Genomic DNA, 22,952 nt, shown 5'->3' on the forward strand with positions numbered 1-22,952 from the left:
TTTGGAATACCCCCCCCTTTGGAAATAAGAAGCTGTAATGATCCCAAATTATTTTAAAAATATCTGAAAACCCACCTTTTTAAAGATCGCCTTCAGTGACTAATCTGTTTTATTTGACCCTTTGTTTTAGAGATTATTTGACTTTTATTTTGTGTTCGTATTTTTAATGTTAGTTATAATCTGACATTTATTATTTTATATTGTGAAATATTATGGGTGTATTTTTGTAATCTGCCCTGAATATAAGAAGGGCAGAATAGAAATATATATTTTTTTTTATTTATATAGAAATATTTTTAAATAAATAAAGAAAGAAAGAAAATGGCACAGACAAGTGCATCCACTTTCAGAAAATGCCTCCGGAGCATCCCATTCAAGATCAATCAATTCTTGAATGGCTTCCATAACCAAGAAAAAACAAGAAGCTTTACGCAAGGAAACCAAAATGGGATTTTTCTTTGGCTCAGATATGGAATCTGCCCCAGGCACTCCCAACATCTTCAAAATCTGGGAAATCGGGGCTGGCAGTTCATCTCTATGAAAGAACTGCAACATAGTCCTATACGGTTCCAGTCCCAGAGGAATTTCCCCATCTTCCAGAGAGTCAGGATCTGACTCATCATCAGTGCCATCCGGATTCCTATCAGGAATACCTGCAGCTAACTGAGATGTGCTTCGGCGCTTAAACATAGAACCAGAAGGCACTTGTGCAGGGCCCACTGAGCTGCCATCCCCTGCCAAGCAGCCATGCAAGGGAGTTCCAAGGTTAGGCATTCCTGTGGACAAGTCCTGAACCAGGCCATCATCAGGCTGGGAAGAACCAGGCTTAGCAAAATCAGAGGAAGATAATTCTCCCTGAACCTCAAAGCAATGCTGACACATGTTAGAGGGCACTCCAGGCTGAGATGCCTGAATATGACAGGCAACACAAAGAGAAAGGCGCTTAGGTTTCTTAGCCACCAGCGCCATTAGTCCATCAGTACGCTTAACAGGTAACTGAAGAAGGGCACCCAGCTGATTCTTGCTGAAAAATTTTAAGTGCACAAAATTTATGTGCATGAAAGTTAGGCGCCCAAGTCTATGCGCCACAAAACTAAGCGCTCTGACACCACGCCAAACCTGGGCGCACAACCGATATGTTTTAGAATGGGCACAGAGGTAGTACGCCCAAAAGAAACTGGGCGCACAATTCAGCGCACAGCCAGACACACTGCGAACACCGACAGTCCTGTAGAGGGCAGCTGAAGACGCACAAAAGCATGCGAAAACACTGTTGCAACCTACCTTGCGGCACAGGGAAAAAAACCCCCCAAAAAAAACTTATAGCGGGGCCTAGCCTACCCGGGCTACTCAATCTGCCAAGGCTGCCCAGTTCCCTTAATCCGAACAGGAGCAGGAATGAACGCTGGAACAGCGCATCGAGCACAGAGACAAGAGGAAGACCTACACAACCCCTCTATTCTGTCTCTGACTTTTTTTTTTTTTTAAACTTACCTGAGCTCAGCCCTTCCTGGCTGAGTACAGAGACAGTCTCCGGTTTTGGGAGGGAGTGGGCATCTGCCGTCACCATAGCACTTGGCTTCCTGCACCTGCTGCCTTTAAGTTGCTCAATCAGCTAAGTCCACGCCAGCTGAAAAACCAGCTACTGGGCCAAGGCACACTTCTGAGGGACCACAGAAATCAGCTCAGGAATTCTCAACTGGGGAGGGATCATTCAGTATCACTGCAGGAGAGCAAGGCTTTTTCTTTTCTTTATAAAATTCTCCTTCTAAATCTGCTGGAGATGGAGAATGCTGGCAGGCTGATGTCACTGCAAGAGTATATATACTGTGATGTCAGTTTTCTCCATCTCCATTTGCTGGCAGAGGTGCATAACCACTGGTCCTGAGTCCATCTGTCTACATGCTAGAAAACCCGAAATTAACAGGTGGAAACGTTTTTCCAAGGCAATTTCCAAAGGAAAGGCCACAAGCTTACTTAACCACGTGAAAGCTCTGTGGGAAAAAAAAAAAAGACTGAAGAGGAACTCTGCGTGGATGCACGGGATAGGGCATGCTGAGCATGCTCAGTGTACCTTGTCAAAGTTCCAGAAACTTTGACATAAGTTTTCCATGCCAGGCTCCATCTGATGTCACCCATATGTAAGGACTAACATCCTGCTTGTCCTAGGAGAAAGTGAAGGTCCTCAAGTGGCCCAGTCAAAGTCCAGACCTGAATCCAACAGAAAATCTGCAGCAAGACTTGAAGACTGCAGTCCACAGATGATGCTCGGCCAACTTGAAAGAGCTTGAAATATTTCTATAATTGTTCTTTCATGATGAAAGATCAGTGAAATAAATGCCTAATTCAATTACTTTTTTTTTAGACAGCAAAATGTGAAAAATGTATAAGGAAGTGAAGACTTTTACAAAGTGGTATATGTTAATGTGCTTGTCTTGCATATTTTTTAGAGAGATTACATCCAAACAAGTTTGCATGAGACAGTTCATAACCCAGGACATCGAAGAAGATGGGCAACTAAAACAAACATGGTTTTACCTCAACAAGCCCTACCAGGGTCTTCAACAGAAGCCAGCTTCTAAGAGAATATTTTAGTGACTGCTGTTCACGAGAGCTCTGGCTTAATTTATTTCTCTCTTAACTATTTGCAATTTGTTGATTTTGCTTCCTTTTTCATATCAGTATAAGGTGTGCTCAACATAAGGAAGCTTTTTGTTGGGGTTTTTTTTGTTTGTTTTTTTAACGTTTCAGAAATGTGTAAATGGCCCCCTGTCCCCCCTCCTTCCCACCCAGTTCCCCCCCCCCCCCCACACACACTTTTTGTTACCCTCCCTTGGCACAACCAGTTCCCCCCCCCCTCTTTGCCATTGTACATAGTAAGTTAAATTCAGAACATATTTACTATTAGAGAAGTTATTATGTAAAGCATGTTTTCTTTATATTTACTCGGTTAATCTGTTATACCCTATCATGTCACCAAAAGGCTTTCCTTTAGACATTCTGTTGTATGTAAACTGGTGTGATATTTCGAATCGAATATCGGTATAGAAAAATAAATAAAATAAATAAATATTTGGTATGATTTGTGGGACTAAAGGTTCTGGAGAGGTTCATACTTCTGGTCAGAAACTAAATCAACTCTGGGTATCTAGAAGCCGGCTTCTGACGACGTCCCTAACAGGGCTTCTATAAGTAGAAGGAATTTATTTATAAAATGTTTACTAATTCAAAAGGAAATTTTCTGGATCCAAACTCTAATGAGGAAGCCTCAGGTTCTCCTGCTAGTACAGCACTAAACATCCTCACAGCTACTACCTGCTAGCTAGAAGAGGGCACTACATTCTTCAGTTCATTTCCCCTCACTTTTCCATGCCTTATAACAGTGATGGCCAACCTTTTGAGCTCAGTGTGTCAAAATTCATAAAAAAACCAAGCATAACTCGGGTGGTGTGTCACTTCTAGAAAAATCCATAATTTTGTGATATTTGTAGCTCTAATCAACAAAGTTATAATTTTAATATATATACTGTATTTATTAATAAAGCAAAAACAAATAATTCTTTACCTTACCTGCTTAGTGACTTTTTTGTTGCTGAATTTCATTGGCTAAATCTTCAATTGAAGGTTGGTATTTCGTACACTTCAAGTCCAAGCAAGCGTTACAAACTTCATCTGTCAGTCGGTTTCTTTTATTGGCTCCCATTCATGTTCACAACACTCCCTCCCCATCTCCCAGGCATGCACACATTCATTCTCACACACACAGACCCCCAGGCAGGCACCCATGCATTCACACACATACACCCCCAGGCAGAGTCCCATTCATACACATTCACACACTGAAGGTAGACCCCCCCTCTCTTTCTTTTGCCAGCAACCTCAGAACCTCTCTCATTCCTCTGCTGCCACTGTCACTGATGCCGCGTGGCTATTGCGGAGGTGCCGATTGCTGCTACTGACACTGAAGTCCATTCTGCTGCCTCCTCTGTGCAGGCCCCGTGGGCTTCCACTTTCTCCATGCTGATCTCGTACATTGTGAGATCCGTTGAGAAAGTGCTATTCTTGCACATTCCCAAAGAGTACATGTGCCAATCACTAAAAAGTACATTTTTTTTTTTTGCCTTTGCTGTCTGATCTTAGTTTTCTAATTGGTTGGTCACAGGCTTTTTTTTCACCTTCCCTTTCTTATTTTTTTGCCAATTCCTTTTATATTGTCTTTTTTTCCGTTTCTTTTTTCTCCATCTTCTTCCCTCAAACACACAGTCAGGTTCTCATTCTCACATGCATTTCTCTTTCTCACACACACAGGCTCTCACTGGCACATGCTCTCTCTCATACAATCATTCATATACACAGGCTCTCACTGGCACATGCTCTCTCATACAATCATTCATACACACAGGCTCTCACTGGCACATGCTCTCTCTCATACAATCATTCATACACACAGGCTCTCACTGGCACATGCTCTCTCATACAATCATTCATACACACAGGCTCTCACTGGCACATGCTCTCTCTCATACAATCATTCATATACACAGGCTCTCACTGGCACATGCTCTCTCTCATACAATCATTCATATACACAGGCTCTCACTGGCACATGCTCTCTCTCATACAATCATTCATACACACAGGCTCTCACTGGCACATGCTCTCTCATACAATCATTCATACACACAGGCTCTCACTGGCACATGCTCTCTCTCATACAATCATTCATACACACAGGCTCTCACTGGCACATGCTCTCTCATACAATCATTCATACACACAGGCTCTCACTGGCACATGCTCCCTCTCTCTCTCTCTCACACACACACACACACACACACACAGGCTCTCACATGCTGTCTCTGCAAACATTCAGGTCCTCTCTCTCAACTCACCTCATACACGCACTCTACGGGCCCTCAGCCTCTCTCTCACCTCTGGGCCTCCTCTTCGCGGGTCGCCACAGGATGGGCTCTGCAGCGGCCCTGATCTTCTCGGGCCGCGGCAGCCCTGCTACCGGGCCTCTTCCTCTTCTTGGGCCGCTGCGACTTGGGATTCGCAGCGACCCGCGGCGGCTCCTCCTCTTCTGCACGCGCTGATTCGCTTCCTCCTTCCTGCCCACGCGGCTCCGGCAACGTTTACTTCCGGGGCCGCACAGGCAGGAAGGAGGAGCATCAGCGCGTTGTCTTGAGCCTCATCGCTGCGACGCATGAGCCTCCCTGCGCCCGGGGGCATTGGTGGAGGGTAGGGGGAAACTAAAAAACACATTTAAAGGCTCGGCGCAGCTGAAAAAGAAAAGGCTCGGCACAGCCGATAAAAAAAAAAAAAAATTCCTGATAGTCCTCGAAACGCTGCGCATGTCAGCCAAAACGGCTCGGCGTGTCACCTCTGACACGCGTGTCATAGGTTAGCCATCACTGCCTTATAACCTAACCAATATTTCAAATCCCACTACTCTGAGATAATCAGTTCAAGTACATGACAATGTAGAGCACAGTCCTGGAACCCCCCTCCTCCCGTCCTACCTGTGGGGGATACCCCGGGGCAGTGGTAATAGCTTTGTAATAGTGAAAAACAATCATGAGAAGGTTCCAGTGTCCATATGTGAGGTGCCACGAGATCCATCCAGCTGAATAAGTCTGCAGAATGAGGGGCAGGACACAGAAGTAGACAATCAACACGATGGAGCTGGTTAGCACGATCACCAGAGTCACGAAAACCTACAAGAGGACACAATGCCAACATGAGGGAGAGAACCAGAATATGGACATACATATGCCCTGACCCTAGACTGGCAACCGGTGGAGGAGCACCACAAGTGTAAACTGTTGCCGGGGCATTTGACTGAGTCTTGGCCAACAATGAGGAGATACTGAGAGGCACTTTTTCTTCCAAGATGGAGATAAAGTGATGACCAAACTCCTTTAGTATCCTGCAAGAAACAAGGTTGCTTCCATTTGTAAAATAAAAATGAATAATAAAAAAAACCCCCAACTCAAATTGACATTTTGCTTCATCACATGATGTTACATTGGTGGATGCTAGTAAAGATGAAAGCAAAGCAGTCTATACTCTGGGAGTAAATCGAACAGGATATAAGCTTTGTGTTCCAAGTACTTACCACACCAAACCACCTGGTCATATGATCCACGAGCCAATAAATAGGCTCAAAGAGAGAGTCAATAACAACATCGCTGTTGGTGAAGGAATTGTAGGCCAGAGAGAGGAGGCAGAGCCGCCCATATCTGTAGAGCTCTTCCACGCGTTTCAGGAGCTTGAAGCGCCGCCGTCGTCCTGGATGCAGGCACTTCAGAAATAGGCGCATGATGCTGGCGAAGAAGTGCTGACGGCTTCTGATTCCCACCATTGGGAACCTGCGAAAGAAGCAGCATAACAGGGTGACGACAAAACAAGAGCTTGCGCTCTCAGGACACTTCCAGAACTCTATACACTGGAATAAAAGCCCAAAAGCTCCTTCTTAAAAACAGAGCCATTACACCAAGGAGCAGACCAGGAAATCACATATAAAACAGGGAGAAGGGAACAGATAATGTATCTGCACTCTGAACTGGGAGTCACCACCCAGGAGAAGAGCCTTGGAGAGTCCTGCCTAAGTAAAACAACAAGGCTTAGCATTCTGTGCTCTCTCCCTAACGATTTTTTTTTCTCTCTCCCTACAGACACTGCCCAAGAAAACAGAACTTACATAACATGTTTCTTCCATTCTGTGATCTCTCTCCCTGCCGATTTTTTTTTCTCTCCACAGACGCTGACAGCTCAAACCAAGAAGTGAAACCCATCCCCTCCCCCTTTGGCCAACCTGCTGACATCATGGATGTCTGAAAAGCACGCCAAAAGGGGGGATTTAAAGAGGCCCATAGGCGCCGCGCACCGAAGGGGCGCAACAAAGGGGCATGCCCCTTTGTATGCCCTTCGTACATCCCTTCAGACATGCCCCTTTGTACATCCCTTCAGACACCCCGAGAAAAAACAACCGGACAAAATCGACCACTCGCCAAGCAACAGGAACATGCCAACGAACATAAATTCAACATTCCCAATCCAAGTATGCACAGGAAAAGGTAAGTACGGAAATAACAAGGAGAAAACAATACAAAAACCACTACATTGAAAATGAAATCAGTGATCCGAATACAAATAACCTAATCCTGATAAAGCGTACCAACAGTAGCAAATTAAACAGCCTACTGATGATCACCTTCCTTCTAGTTAATGCACAATCAGTGACAAAAAAATTTCCCATCATCACTGACCTGCTATATGACACAAAACCTAATTTTATAGCAATAACAGAATCATGGCTAAAAAAAAAAAAAAAAAAAAATCAGATCTAGTATTAAAAAATCAGTTACCAAACAAAAACTACGAGGTTTTCTCGATCCCTAGGATAAATAAAAGAGGGGGCGGATTAATATTAATCATTGAAAAGAAATTCAAAACTAAATTGCTCTCAATCACGACTCCAGCAAATCATGAAATTGCCTTTTTTTTTTTACACCAACCATTTTCAAATCTGTCTGATCTACTGCCCACCCAGACTACTCGAACTAAACATCTCCCCACTAATAGAATTTTTTACAACACATCTAAACACAAATAAACCTATAATAATTTTATGTGACTTTAACCTTCACATGGACGTTCACCCCTTATCAAATACATGCCAAACGCTAATTGATGTAATGACTGCACTAGGTTTCAAACTTATCACAGATAAACCAACACACAAAGCAGGCCACTCATTAGACCTAACATTCATTAACAGTAACCTCCTAGAAAATATAAAAACTGAATACACACAAATCCCATGGTCAGACCACTTCCTCATTAATTCTCAGATCAAACACACAAACCCAATAAAGAAACAAAGCAGAGAACCAGATGAATTCAAATACCGCCCACCCTTTAACACAGATATTCTAAAAGACAAATTACATGAAGAACTAAAATACATCAATTACACAGATAGCCACACTGCAACAACCGATTGGATAAACAGAACCACGACTTTGGCAAACGAAATAAACCCCCAAAAAAATGTCCGCATTAAAGAACCAAAACAGAAAAATCCATGGTATAACGAGCAAATCAAAGAAGTGAAACGAATCCTTAGAAAGAAAGAAAAAGAATGGAATAAAAACAAAACAACTGATAATTTAACAAAATACAGAAAACTGGCTCACTACAAAAAAGTAATTTTAGAAACCAAAAAGAAATACTTCAGCTCAAAAATAGAGAAAGTTTGCAAATAACTCTAGAACTCTATTTAACATAGTAAAAAATCTCACCAGCGACAATACAATATTCAGAACCTACAAGAGAATCAATGTAATGAAGTAGCTCAATTCTTTAAAGATAAAATTGAAAACTTAAGAACAAAAATCCCTAACACAACCAAACAAGAGATTAAGATGCCTAAAAGGGACGTCAACATATGGTCAGAGTTGAAGAGATATCACACATTGAAGTCGAGAACATGATAAAAAAAAACTGAACCCTGCTCCTCACTCAATTGGTACCATACCCATAATGGAATTTAAAAAACTAGCCAACACAGTAGCCCCAACGTTAACTAAGATCATCAACCTTTCCCTAAATGAAGGATCAATGCCAGATATCCTGAAAGGAGCCATAATAAAGCCAATTATTAAGAAAAAGAACCTTGACCCCCTAAAGCTGAGCAACTATAGACCAGTCTCCAACTTACCCCTAATAGCCAAACTAATTGAAAAAACAGTTCAAAAACAACTATCAAACCACTTATAAAGTAATAACATATTATATCCTGCACAATATGGTTTCCACAAACACTACATTACTGAGACATTATTACTAGCTTTATCAGACATTATCCTAAGAGGCTTTGATACAGGAACAAATTACATTCTGATTCTATTGGATCTCTCGGCAGCATTTGACACTGTAAATCACAAAATACTAATCAATAGACTAAAAGAAATAGGACTCAATAACAAAACAATAAACTGGTTTGAGTCATACTTAAGCAACAGATTTTTCCAAGTACACATCAAAAACACACTATCAGACAAAATTAAACTACAAACAGGAGTCCCACAGGGTTCAGCCCTGTCTGCAACACTCTAACATTTATCTCCTCCTAGTATGTCACCTACTCGCTGGACTTGGAATAATACACTACATATATGTGGATGACATACAACTACTGTTACCCATCGTAAACACAATCGAAGAAACAATGAAACTGTCTAATATGTATCTTGAAATAATCAAACAACTCCTAAACCAAATGGAACTGGTAATAAACATTGATAAAACTAAATTCTTACACCTAGAACAAAAAAAATATACACCCTATACAACCTACAATCGCAATCAAAAATAATCAAACCGTAGAGTTAGCAATAAAAGTACGGAATCTAGGGGTAATAATTGACCCTGAGCTTAACATGAAAACAACACATGTCACAGAAATTAAAAGAAGGTTACGCCAAACTAATGGTCCTAGAAGACTGAAACCCCTACTAACACTGAATAATTTTCGCACAGTCCTACAGGCAATGATATTCACGAGCACAGACTACTGTAACTCTCTGCTATTAGGGCTACCTCAAGTGACTATTAGACCACTCCAAATATTGCAAAATTCTGCTGCTAGAATTTTGACAGGCAAAAAGAAAAAAGAGACCACATCACAGGTACACTTGCTGAACTACACTGGCTTCCAATTGAACAAAGAATACAATACAAAGCATTGTGTATAATTCATAAATTAATCCATGATGAAAAGACCGACTGGCTTAACACAGTACTGCGCGTACATGTACCACACAGAAGCCTTAGATCTGCCAATGAAGCTCTACTACCTATTCCTTCTGTTAAATCAGCACGCCTCACTCAGGTAAGGGAGAGAGCACGGTCGCTGGCTGGACCTGTTCTATGGAACTCCATGCCACTCGAAATAAGGCTGCAGAGAAATTTAAAACTAGTCTGAAAACCTGGCTTTTTAAACAAGCTTTTTATAAAGACAAAGAGGGAGGAAAACAGTTGAAAGATAATGACGCACCAAGAAATCTGTTTTTTCCTCTAATATCTCCAATTGCATATTAACGCTAGACTTGAACCACTTGACAGTTTTTTCAACCGACATATAAACCTTAATTAACACATAGTCTTTTCTTATTAAAATATGTTACCGTACTATGTTGGCACTTGAATAATTTGTAATCTATACCAATTATAGTTTTTTTTTTCTTATTGTGCCTTTCTGTAAACCGTTGTGATAGTGAATTAACTTAATGACGATATAGAAGAGATTTAAAATAAATAAATAAATAAATAAACAATACATTGAAATCCTCATTTCGGTGTTCGGCAGTGGTCAAAAAAGCAAACAATGTTAGGAATGATCCGAAAAGGCATAGAGACTAAAACGGATAATATAAGGCATCTGTATTAATCCATAGTGTGACTACACATTGAGCTATGCCCTTCTGGTAGCCATATCTCAAAAAAGACATAGCGGGAATAGAGAAAGTGCAGAGGGATGACACATCTCTCTTATGACAAGGCTATACAGGCTAGGGCTCTTCAACTTGGAAAAGATACAGCTGAGAAGGGACATGATAGAAGTTTATAAAATCATGAGTAGGGTGGATCGTGCAAATAAAAGAGGCTTATTTATCCTTTCAAATAATATTAAAACAAAGGGATTAACAACCAGCAGATTCAAAACAAATCATTCAAGGTTCTGTTTACTCAGCGCACAATCAAGCTGTGGAATTTGTTGTCAGAGGACATGGTGAAGGCAGCTAGCATAGCAGGGGTTTTAAATAAGTTTCGACAAGTTCCTGGAGGAAAATTTCATGTCACATTATTAGGCAGGTGGATTAAAGAAAGCTATTGCTGTCCCTGGGAGTGAGAAACTAGAAATTGGAGAATTACTTACCTGATAATTTCGTTTTCCTTAGTGTAGATAGATGGACTCAGGACCAAAGGGTATAGTGTACTCCTGATAGCAGTTGGAGACGGAGTCAGATTTCAATCTGATGTCAGCACTACATAACACCGCACAGGAAGCTTCAGTATTCTCCTCGAAAAGCAATTGTGGATATATGTGTGTTTGGATAACTTGGTTAACTTGATTAACTTGGACTGGTTGACATGATTTCCAGCTGGAGACCGCCAGTGCACTCAACTGAGAAACCTGACACCTGGCAACTATGGGTGTTTTAACTAAGGGTAAAGTCTGGCTTACCCGTCTTGCTGTCTTGCTCTTGGGGATTGCCACTCGAGGTTTCCGTATTTTGGGGCAAGCCGTGGGCAGGATGCTGAGTCCATCTGTCTACACTAAGGAAAACAAAATTATCAGGAAGTAATTTCTCCTTTTCCTAGCATATAGCAGGATGGACTCAGGACCAATGGGATGTACAAAAGCTACTCCCCGAAACTGGGTGGGAGGTTGCCCGAAGCCCATTTAGTACTTGCCCTTGCGAATTGCTGTGTCCTCCCGGGCCTGAACATCCAGGTGGTAGAACTTCGAGAAGATGTGAATGGAGGACCATGCCGCTGCCTGACAAATCTCGGCAGGTGACAGCATCTTGGTTTCTGCCCAGGACACTGCCTAGGCCCTTGTGGAATGGTAGAGGTGGAGGTTTTCCTGCCTCTACATAGGCCGCCTTGATTATTTCTTTGATCCAGTGGGCTATGGTTGCCCGTGAGGCTGCTTCCCCTTGTTTCTTCCCGCTGTGAAGGATGAATAGGTGGTCCGTCTTTCGTACGGATTCCGATCTCTCCAGGTATCGGACTAGGAGTCTGTCGATGTTAAGATGGCGAAGGAGGCGCGAGTCTTTCGAGTCCTTATGCTCATCTGGAGATGGCAGTGAGATGGTTAGTTAGATGGAAATGAGAAACCACCTTTGGAAGGAAGGAGGAGAGACAGTGCGTAGCTGTATGGATCCCGGTATGAATCTGAGGAACGGTTCCCGACAAGATAGTGTTTGAAGTTCGGAGATGTGATGGGCTGAACATATTGCCTCTAGAAATGGAGTCTTCAAGGTAAGGAGCCGTAGGGACAGACCGCGGGTAGGTCTGAATGAAGCTCCCGCTAGGAAGTCTAGTACTAGATTGAGGCTCCATAGGGGGTACTGGCCACTTTAGTGGTGGTCGGATTTGTTTGACCCCTCTCAGAAAGCGGGAGACGTCTGGATGGGAAGATAGACTGATGCCGTTCACTTTGGCTCTGAAGCAGGCCAGTGCTGCCACCTGAACCTTGATGGAGTTGAGAGACAACCCCTTCTTTAAGCTGTCCTGCAGAAATTCCCAGGATCATGGGGATTTTGGACTGTTCGCGGAAGGATATCGCGGTCTTCACACCAGGCTTCGAATATTCTCCATATTCATATGTAGGTTAGAGACGTGGAGAACTTGCGTGCTCGGAGCAAGGTGTCAATCACTGCCCCCGAGTATCCGCTCTTCTTCAGGTGAGTCCTCTCAATGGCCAGACTGTAAGAGTGAATCAAGTTGGGTCTTCGTGGAGGATCGGTCCTTGCTGGAGCAGGTCCCTGTGTGGAGGTAGACACAGGGGGTTCCCCGCCAGAAGTCTTCGCATGTCTGCGTACCCCGGCCTTCTTGCCAGCCCAGGGCCACTAGAAGTACTAGCCCCCTGTGGTGTTCTAATCTTGCAGATGATCCTGCCCAGTAGTGGCCATGGAGGAAAGGTATACAGCAGGTCCTCCTGTGGCCAGGTCTGGAGTGAGGGCGCCAATCCCCTGGGATTGTGGTTCTCGTCTGCGGCTGAAGAAAATTGGGAACTTGGGTGGTTGGACCGGGTTGCCAGAAAATCCATGGCTGGTGTTCCCCAGTGGTTTACTATCAACTGGAAGGCTGTGGTCGACAGCATCCATTCCCCTGGATCTAGACTTTCTCTGCTGAGGTAATCCGCATTGATGTTGTCTTTTCCCGTGATGTGGGCGGCTAAGATCCCTTGCAGATTTTGCTTCCGCCCACGCCATTGGGGGGGTCTATTTCCAGGGACACCCTGTTGGCTTCTGGTTCCTCCCTGGCGGATGATACAGACAATTGTTGTGGCGTTGTCTACATGACTGACAGATTCGCCCCGGAGTCTGTGACTGAATCGTAGGCAGGCTAGTCTGACTGCCCAGGTTTCCAGTCAGTTGATGTTCCATCCCGACTCTTCCTTGTCCCATTGCCCCTGGGCCGTCAGTTCCTGACAGTGGGCTCCCCCACCCTCTTAGGCTCGCATCCGTGGTGAGCAAGACCCAGGTCAGTTGGGATAGCCTTACTCCCTTGCTCAGATGGTCTTCTTGTAGCCACCATTGGAGCTGGGTCCGTACCTCTGCCGGTAGCTGGAGGCGAACGGCGTAGTCCTGGGACATCGAGTTCCAGAGTGACAGTAGGGAACGCTGAAGTGGTCACATGTGGGCCCTTGCCCATGGGACAACTTCTAGGGTCGATGTCATGAGGCCGAGGACTTGGAGGTAGTCCCATACCTTGGGCCGAGCGCAGTTCAACAGTTTTCGCAACTGGTCCATCAATTTCCTTCTCCTTAAAAAGGGAAGAATGACCTGTCTTGTTTGTTGTCGAACTGGACATCCAGGTATTCTAGTGATTGGGAGGGCTGCAGGCAACTCTTGGTTGTGTTGATGACCCACCCGAGAGTTTGCAGTAGATTCCTGACTCTGGTGGTCACCTGGTGACTTTCCTCCAGAGCAAAATCTCCAATCAGCCAATCGTCCAGATACGGGTGTACAAGGAATCCTTCTTTCCTTAGTGTCGCCGCCACTACAACCATGATTTTGGTGAACGTCCAAGGGGCCGTAGCCAGTCCAAAGGGAAGTGCCCAGAACTGGTAGTGATGATCCAGGATCGCGAAGCGTATAAAGCGCTGGTGGTCATGATGGACCGGGATGTGGAGACAGGCTTCTGACAGATCCAGGGAGGTCAGAAATTCTCCCAGCTGTACTTCCCTTATGACAGAGCATAGGGTTTCCATGCGGAAGTGTGGTATTCTCAGGTAGCGGTTGACGGACTTGAGGTCCAGGATGGGCCGGAACGTTCCCTCTTTCTTGGGGACAATAAAATAGATGGAATAGTGTCCAGTATTTTGTTGGTGCGTGGGCACCGGTGTTATAGCCTTTAGGGCGAGTAATTTTGTCAGTGTGGTTTCCACTGCTGTCCTCTTGGAGAGGGAGTGGCAAGGGGATTTCACAGCGGAAAACACTACATCATGGTACTGCTAGATTTGTCCGCAGCATTTGACACAGTAAACCATGACATACTATTGAAAAGACTGGAAGAAATTGGATTACAAAACAAAACAATTAAATGTTTCACATCCTACCTTAATAATAGATCTTATCAGGTACACATAAAAACTCAATATCAGACAAAATCACACTAAAGACAGGAGTCCCCCAGGGTTCAGCACTCTCAGCAACTCTAACATTTACATGCTCTCCCTCTGCCACCTACTGGCTGGGCTAGGGATCATACTCTACATATATGCTGACGACATTCAATTAATTCTACCAGTTGAAGAATCAATTGAAAAAACACTAAACTTCGCAATGCTATACCTAGACATAATTAAACAACTATTAAACCAAATGGTACTAGTAATCAACATTGAAAAAAACAGAATTTATACATCTTGAACGAAAAAACATCGAAAGAATTCAAAATCCCATTCGACTTAAAAATGACAAATCAGTAGAGTTAACTGATAAAGCTAGAAACCTAGGAGTAATTATAGACACAGAACTGAGCCTTAAGCAACACATATCAATAAAAGCAAGAGAAGGCTACGCCAAACTAATGGTCCTTAGAAGACTAAAACCCTTATTAAATCAGGAACACTTTCATACAGTACTACAAGCATTAATATTGCCAGCACGGACTACTGTAACACTTTTCCTAGGATTACCATAAACCACTATCAGACGACTGCAAATACTACAGAACTTGGCTGCCAGAATACTTACTGGTAAAGGCAGAAGAGATCATATCACCCAAACACTTGCAGATTTACACTGGCACCCAATAGAACAGAGAGTTCAATTTAAAACACTATGCACACTTCATAAGCTAACAAATGACGAAAATTCTGACTGGCTAAACTCCACATTACGATTACTGTCCCTCAAAGAAATCTCAGATTGGCTAATAAAGCTCTGCTAACCATACCCTCAGTCAAAACAGCAAAGTTGTACCCAAGTTAGAGAGAGCGCACTATCTTTGGCAGGACCATTATTATGGAACACATTACCACTGGAATTAAGACTAATGAAGGAATTAAAACTCTTCAAAAAAGGCTTAAAAACATGACTCTTCAAAAAAAGCATTTCACAGTGAGGTAGCGGAATAACAACACATACACAAAGCAGGAAGTCACCAAGAAAAAAGCAGAATTTATTTTTTATTATTTTCTCACAATTAAGTATTAATTAGAAAGACAGTTAATCGTAAATGGTAACCACACCCATTCCCCATTTAGAGTATATTATTGAACTATGTAACCGTATAATAATGGCACCCTATGGATAATTGAGAAACCACATATTTGTGCCTAACTGTAAACCGTTGTATATGGTGCACTACTAAACGATGGTATAGAAAAGTTTTAAATAAATAAATAAATTTGTCTGGAGGGATGCTGTGGAAGTCCAGGTAGTATCCCTCTCGAATGATGGTTAGGACCCACTTGTCCGACGTTATCTCGACCCATCTTTGGTAGAACAGGGCAAGCCTGCCCCCTATGGTTTCTTCCTGTGGATGGGTCTATTGATTCTCATTGTGGGCTGCGGCTAGGGCCTGGACCTGAGCCGGTTTCCCCTCTTGTTGTATCTGTTCCAAAAGGGCTTGCCCCTGCCTGCGGGCGAGGTGTGCTTGTTATGTGTTTTTGTATGGTCTAAAATGCTGCGATCCTCTGCACTTGGGTGTTCGGGGAGAGGGGTGTTGGCTTCTTTTGTTCCTGTCCTCCGGTAGCCGAGGTACTGGGGATTCGCCTCATTTGTCGGCTAACTTCTCCAGTTCGCTTCGAACAGGAGGGCTCCTTTAAAGGGCATTCTCGTGAGTTTCGCCTTGCAAGTCGCGTTGGCTGACCAACTCCAGAGCCAGAGTTGCCTTCTGGCTGCCACTATGAATGAGATGCCCCTGGCTGAGGTGCGCACCAGGTCGGAGGTCGCATCTATGTGGAAAGATATTGCCGGTTCTGTTTCGACGGACGTGGTTGCGTCCCTGGAAAGCGAGAAGCAAGCACGTGTCCACCACGGAAGCAGCAGGCAGCGATCGGCAGGGACATAGCTGTGACATCAAATGACTGTTTAAGGATGGATTCCTGACATCTGTCCTGGGTACCCTTGAGTGCAGTTCCTCCTTTGACTGGAATGATAGTGCGCTTTGTGACAGCGCAGACCATGGCGTCCACTTTGGGGAACCCCAGGAGTTCTTTGGCTGAGGGTTCCAGGGGATATAGAGCTTCTAGGGCCCATCCTCCTTTGAAGCTGGCCTCTGGAGCATTCCATTCCAGATCAATCAGTTGTTGTATGGCCTGTAGCATTGGGAAAATGGCATGAGGACTGACGGAGCCCGACCAAAACAGGGTTTCTCTTTGGCTCCGCTGCTGTGCTTGTGCCTAGGATGGCCAGCGTCTTCATTCTCAGAGATACGAGATCTGATAACTCGTCCTTGGAGAAGAAAGCGCATCATGGTTCAGTATGGTTCCGTTCCTGGAGGATTTTCTCCTTCCTCCAGGGAGTCTGGCTCTTCCTCCGAGGTGTCCGTGGTTCCCTAAGGGGAGGCTTTTGTCCTGAGGAGGCACGTCTCGGGGAAGCAAAGAGGGGACTGGAAGGTTTTGGTCTTCTGGTGGAGGCTGTGGCTGTGTCACTGGTGGCAATGAATTGTGCCTGGACAAAGGTTTACAGCCCTTTGAAGAATTCTAACCCAGGAAAGGTTCCTGGGTCCATATTGAGCCCAGCGGTGTTCCCCGAGGGCCCAACTGAGGAGGGGCCGAGCCGGGGCTAGAGAGGTCCGGCGGATACTATCGTTGGTGGAGCCGGATTCCTCTACTGGCGAGGGGGACCTTGTCCCGGTTCCCCCATGGCCTCCTCGCACTGCAGGCACAGGGCAGAAGCCACTTTGTGTTGCGCAGCTCTCAGGTGGCAGGCTGGGCAGAGGGCTTGTCCCTTGGCTTTCTTGGTAGGTGGTGCCATGATTTGAGCACGTGGGTTGTTCAAACTCGTCTGTGCACTTATATGCGCGCACTGGGGAGGCTAGATATGCGCTCCGAGTGCGCTGAAGCTGTGCGTGCAAGCTGCAGAAGATGTGCATGCAGGCCACTATGTGCGCCCGGCACAGATGCGCGGCGCCACTGTGCGCACAAGTAGTTTATGCGCCAGGCTCGTCTATGTGCGCACGGCTCAGTTGTGCGGACAATACGGCGATCAAGGGGGGGGAAATGGCGGGCCGACGACCACGTGGGAAATTTGGCGGCCCCCCCAGAGGGTCCCCACGTGGAAGGACCCTCGTACCAGATCGGGGTCTAGCCCGGACGGGGCTGTTCAACCCGATGGGACAGACGCTAGAGGGCGATCTGTGTGGCTATCTGAGCCTTGGAGACCGGAGACTTTTAGAAAGGTTTTCTACCTTACCTTGTCTCGGCGCTTCCCGGTCTCCGGCTGCAGGAGGAGAGGGAAATACCTTCACCGCCGTGCTCGGTATTGCACCCGCTGCCTCTCAGCCACTTCCTGTTCCTGGGGGCTACGTCCATGCTGGGAACCGGCTACCGGACTGAGGCTTACCTCTGAGGGATCTTGGAAATCAACCTCAGGAATTCTCGACTGGGGGAGGGACCCTTACATATCACTGCAGGAGAATGGGGCTCATCTTGTAGAGGGAAAGAGTTTTATCTTCTTTGGTTTGGATTTTCTAACGCTGTGCAAGCATGTGTAGAGTCCCAAACTGCTAAAGAGACGGAGAAATACTGAAGAGCAGAGCTTCCTGCGCGGGTATATGTAGTGCAGACGTCAGATTGAAATCTGACTCCGTCTCCAACTTCTATCAGGAACACACTATATCCATTGATCCTGAGTACATCTGCTACATGCTAGGAAAAGATCTACTTTCTGGGATCTGCTGGGCATCTGTGACATGGGTTGACAAATGTCAGAAACAGGATGCTGGGCTCCATGGTCCTTAGTTTGATCCAGCACGGCATTTCTTATGTCTCACATTTTTAAATTTACTCTGTTGACTTTCATATAATTGTAAAATGACAGTGCGAGAAAACACTATAGGATGAAAGTAATAACATCCAAGCATAAAAATAAGGTAAAATAAACTACATAAATAAATAGTAAATCCACAATAAGAAGGGGGGCAAACCAAGAAATGGTAATCAACAAAATCAAGAAAACAGGGACACAAACAAAGATGGTCCTATACTAACTTAATCCTGACACCCATCGATCAATCACTCAACCATAAATCAATAATTATTCAAATTTTTTTTGTATCTAAAAGAAATCAATTCAGATGAGGAGGATTAAATAAAATATTTCCCTGATGGGATACTATACACTTACAAAAACATTTCAAGAAATATGATGCTCCCAGAGCTATCATGTGTAGCCTAATATGTAGGAAAGCTTTCCTTCTCAGCTGGGCAGCTCTGGAGACATCAGGACAAACCTGGATTTTTTGATCACAAAAGAATCTCTCTCTATACTCGAATACTGCTAAACTACAAATTCTTTATCTGATTCAGAGCAAAACTTAACTAGCAATGCGAGTCTTGAAGATATTACATAAGAACATAAGAAATTGCCATGCTGGGTCAGACCAAGGGTCCATCAAGCCCAGCAACCTGTTTCCAACAGAGGCCAAACTAGGCCACAAGAACCTGGCAATTATCCAAACACATCTTGAGAGGTTTCCAGAAAGCCAGACAGATCCTAAATATCCAGAGATGACAACATATCTAAATCCCCTTCCTCTCTTTAACCTACAAGGATAATAAATCCTAGATAGGGACATGGCCTTTTCGTGAGATATCATTAACACTTTCTACAGATATTTCTTAAATAATTCAGATGCAAACAGCAATCTAATTATAGGGAAATTGAACAGCCACAAGTTACCAGTCCTCAGCATATTCTCAGTCCACTCCAATTTGTTTTGGATAGATAAACTGCCTTTAATCTGGACCCCAGATTAAACATAAGATCATAAGAAAACGCCATACTGGGTCAGACCAAGGGTCCATCAAGCCCAGCATCCTGTTTCAACAGTGGACTGAATCAAATCACGGTGAACCTAGAAGATGTGGTAGGCCTGATTGACAAACTGAAGAGTAGTAAATCACCTGGACCGGATGGTATACACCCCAGAGTTCTGAAGGAACTAAAAAATGAAATTTCAGACCTATTAGTAAAAATTTGTAAACTTATCATTAAAATCATCCATTGTACCTGAAGACTGGAGGATAGCAAATGTAACCCCAATATTTAAAAAGGGCTCCAGGGGCGATCCGGGAAACTACAGACCGGTTAGCCTGACTTCAGTGCCAGGAAAAATAGTGGAAAGTGTTCTAAACATCAAAATCACAGAACATATAGAAAGACATGGTTTAATGGAACAAAGTCAGCATGGCTTTACCCAGGGCAAGTCTTGCCTCACAAATCTGCTTCACTTTTTTGAATGAGTTAATAAACATGTGGATAAAGGTGAACCGGTAGATATAGTATACTTGGATTTTCAGAAGGCGTTTGACAAAGTTCCTCATGAGAGGCTTCTAGGAAAAGTAAAAAGTCATGGGATAGGTGGCGATGTCCTTTCGTGGATTGCAAACTGGCTAAAAGACAGGAAACAGAAAGTAGGATTAAATGGGCAATTTTCTCAGTGGAAGGGAGTGGACAGTGGAGTGCCTCAGGGATCTGTATTGGGACCCTTACGTTCAATATATTTATAAATGATCTGGAAAGAAATACGACGCGTGAGATAATCAAATTTGCAGATGACACAAAATTGTTCAGAGTAGTTAAATCACAAGCAGATTGTGATAAATTGCAGGAAGACCTTGTGAGACTGGAAAATTGGGCATCCAAATGGCAGATGAAATTTAATGTGGATAAGTGCAAGGTGATGCATATAGGGAAAAATAACCCATGCTATAATTACACGATGTTGGGTTCCATATTAGGTGCTACAACCCAAGAAAGAGATCTAGGTGTCATAGTGGATAACACATTGAAATCGTCGGTTCAGTGTGCTGCGGCAGTCAAAAAAGCAAACAGAATGTTGGGAATTATTAGAAAAGGAATGATGAATAAAACGGAAAATGACATAATGCCTCTGTATCGCTCCATGGTGAGACCGCACCTTGAATACTGTGTACAATTCTGGTCGCCGCATCTCAAAAAAGATATAATTGCGATGGAGAAGGTACAGAGAAGGGCTACTAAAATGATAAGGGGAATGGAACAACTCCCCTATGAGGAAAGACTAAAGAGGTTAGGACTTTTCAGCTTGGAGAAGAGACGACTGAGGGGGGATATGATAGAGGTGTTTAAAATCATGAGAGGTCTAGAACGGGTAGATGTGAATCGGTTATTTACTCTTTCGGATAGTAGAAAGACTAGGGGACACTCCATGAAGTTAGCATGGGGCACATTAAAACTAATCGGAGAAGGAAAGTTCTTTTTTACTCAACGCACAATTAAACTCTGGAATTTGTTGCCAGAGAATGTGGTTCGTGCAGTTAGTATAGCTGTGTTTAAAAAGGATTGGATAAGTTCTTGGAGAAGTCCATTACCTGCTATTAAGTTCACTTAGAGAATAGCCACTGCCATTAGCAATGGTTACATGGAATAGACTTAGTTTTTGGGTACTTGCCAGGTTCTTATGGCCTGGATTGGCCACTGTTGGAAACAGGATGCTGGGCTTGATGGACCCTTGGTCTGACCCAGTATGGCATTTTCTTATGTTCTTATGTGGCTAATCCAGGCCATAAGAACCTGGCAAGTACCCAAAAACTAAGTCTATTCCATGTTACCATTGCTAATGGCAGTGGCTATTCTCTATCCACGTTTATTAACTCCTTCAAAAAAGTGAAGCAGATTTGTGAGGCAAGACTTGCCCTGGGTAAAGCCATGCTGACTTTGTTCCATTTAGCCTCCCCAACTTCAGAAGTTTCTCCCACTTTCAACCCAGTCTACCCCCCACTAATGTTTTAATTACAAGAATTAAGACAAAAGAGTTGTGCTTCTGGCACACAGAGCAAGGGAGGGAAAAGAATTAGGTCTCCTCATTGCAGAGGACAGTGGGAGCACTGAGAGGAGAGGATCACCTTGCTGGTGGCTGAAAGGCATCAGTAAGTTTTGCTTGGGAAATTTTTTATTTTTTTTAAGTACTGGGGAGAAGTAAACTATTGGGGTATATTATTTAGTGTCCCCCTTCCAGTCAATTCAAATTTGATCATGTTTTGATCACTATTGCCTAGCGGCCCCCACCACCATTACCTCTCTCACCGAATTCTGAGCTCCACTGAGAATTAGATCTAAATTGCTCCCTCTCCTTTCGGATCCTGGACCAATTGCTCCATAAAACTGTCATCTATTCATCCAGGAAATTTATCTCTCTAACATGTCCTGATGTTACACTTACCCAGTCAATATTGGGGTAACTGAAATCTCTCCCTCTCGTGCGCACACACACTTCCCTCCCTTTCTTTTTCCCTGCCTCAGGGATCTGTATTGGGACCCTTACTTTTAAATATATTTATAAATGATCTGGAAAGAAATACGACGAGTGAGATAATCAAATTTGCAGATGACACAAAATTGTTTCAGAGTAGTTAAATCACAAGCAGATTGTGATAAATTGCAGGAAGACCTTGTGAGACTGGAAAATTGGGCATCCAAATGGCAGATGAAATTTAATGTGGATAAGTGCAAGGTGATGCATATAGGGAAAAAATAACCCATGCTATAATTACACAATGTTGGGTTCCATATTAGGTGCTACAACCCAAGAAAGAGATCTAGGTGTCATAGTGGATAACACATTGAAATCGTCGGTACAGTGTGCTGCGGCAGTCAAAAAAGCAAACAGAATGTTGGTATTAGAAAGGGAATGGTGAATAAAACGGAAAATTTCATAATGCCTTTGTATCGCTCCATGGTGAGACCGCACCTTGAATACTGTGTACAATTCTGGTCGCCGCATCTCAAAAAAGATATAATTGCGATGGAGAAGGTACAGAGAAGGGCTACCAAAATGATAAGAGGAATGGAACAACTCCCCTATGAGGAAAGACTAAAGAGGTTACGACTTTTCAGCTTGGAGAAGAGACGACTGAGGGGGGATATGATAGAGGTGTTTAAAATCATGAGAGGTCTAGAACGGGTAGATGTGAATCTGTTATTTACTCTTTCGGACAGTAGAAAGACTAGGGGGCACTCCATGAAGTTAGCATGGGGTACATTTAAAACTAATTGGAGAAAGTTCTTTTTTACTCAGCGCACAATTAAACTCTGGAATTTGTTGCCAAAGGATGTGGTTAGTGAAGTTAATATAGCTGTGTTTAAAAAAGGATTGGATAAGTTCTTGGAGGAGAAGTCCATTAACTGCTATTAAGTTCACTTAGAGAATAGCCACTGCCATTAGCAATGGTAACATGGAATAGACTTAGTTTTTGGGTACTTGCCAGGTTCTTATGGCCTGGATTGGCCACTGTTGGAAACAGGATGCTGGGCTTGATGGACTCTTGGTCTGACCCAGTATGGCATTTTCTTATGTTCTTATTGGAACATATTACTCCCATACTCAGATCGCACTGGCTCCCCATTGCACAAAGAATCATGTTCAAAACCTTATCTTTAATACACAAGACCCTACACAATGAAGATATGAATGGCTCAATAATGACCTACACTTCC

The 22,952-nt window shown here is 43.7% G+C and overlaps 1 protein-coding gene across 3 annotated transcripts in view; it reads right to left on the minus strand.

Moving 5' to 3' along the window:
• Nucleotides 1–22,952, minus strand: part of ZDHHC16 (zinc finger DHHC-type containing 16) — a 150,098-nt gene that overhangs the window by 83,365 nt on the left and 43,781 nt on the right. For all 3 annotated transcript variants that reach the window (XM_029610165.1, XM_029610163.1, XM_029610164.1), the window contains exons 3-4: nt 6,119–6,371; nt 5,523–5,717 (exon numbers count right to left, since the gene is read on the minus strand). In XM_029610165.1, the coding sequence (XP_029466025.1) occupies nt 5,523–5,717; nt 6,119–6,364 (441 nt within the window). In that variant the 5' untranslated portion in view covers nt 6,365–6,371. The remainder of the gene's footprint in view (nt 1–5,522; nt 5,718–6,118; nt 6,372–22,952) is intronic.

This window comes from Rhinatrema bivittatum, chromosome 7, assembly GCF_901001135.1.
Source record: "Rhinatrema bivittatum chromosome 7, aRhiBiv1.1, whole genome shotgun sequence".
NCBI lineage: Eukaryota > Metazoa > Chordata > Amphibia > Gymnophiona > Rhinatrematidae > Rhinatrema > Rhinatrema bivittatum.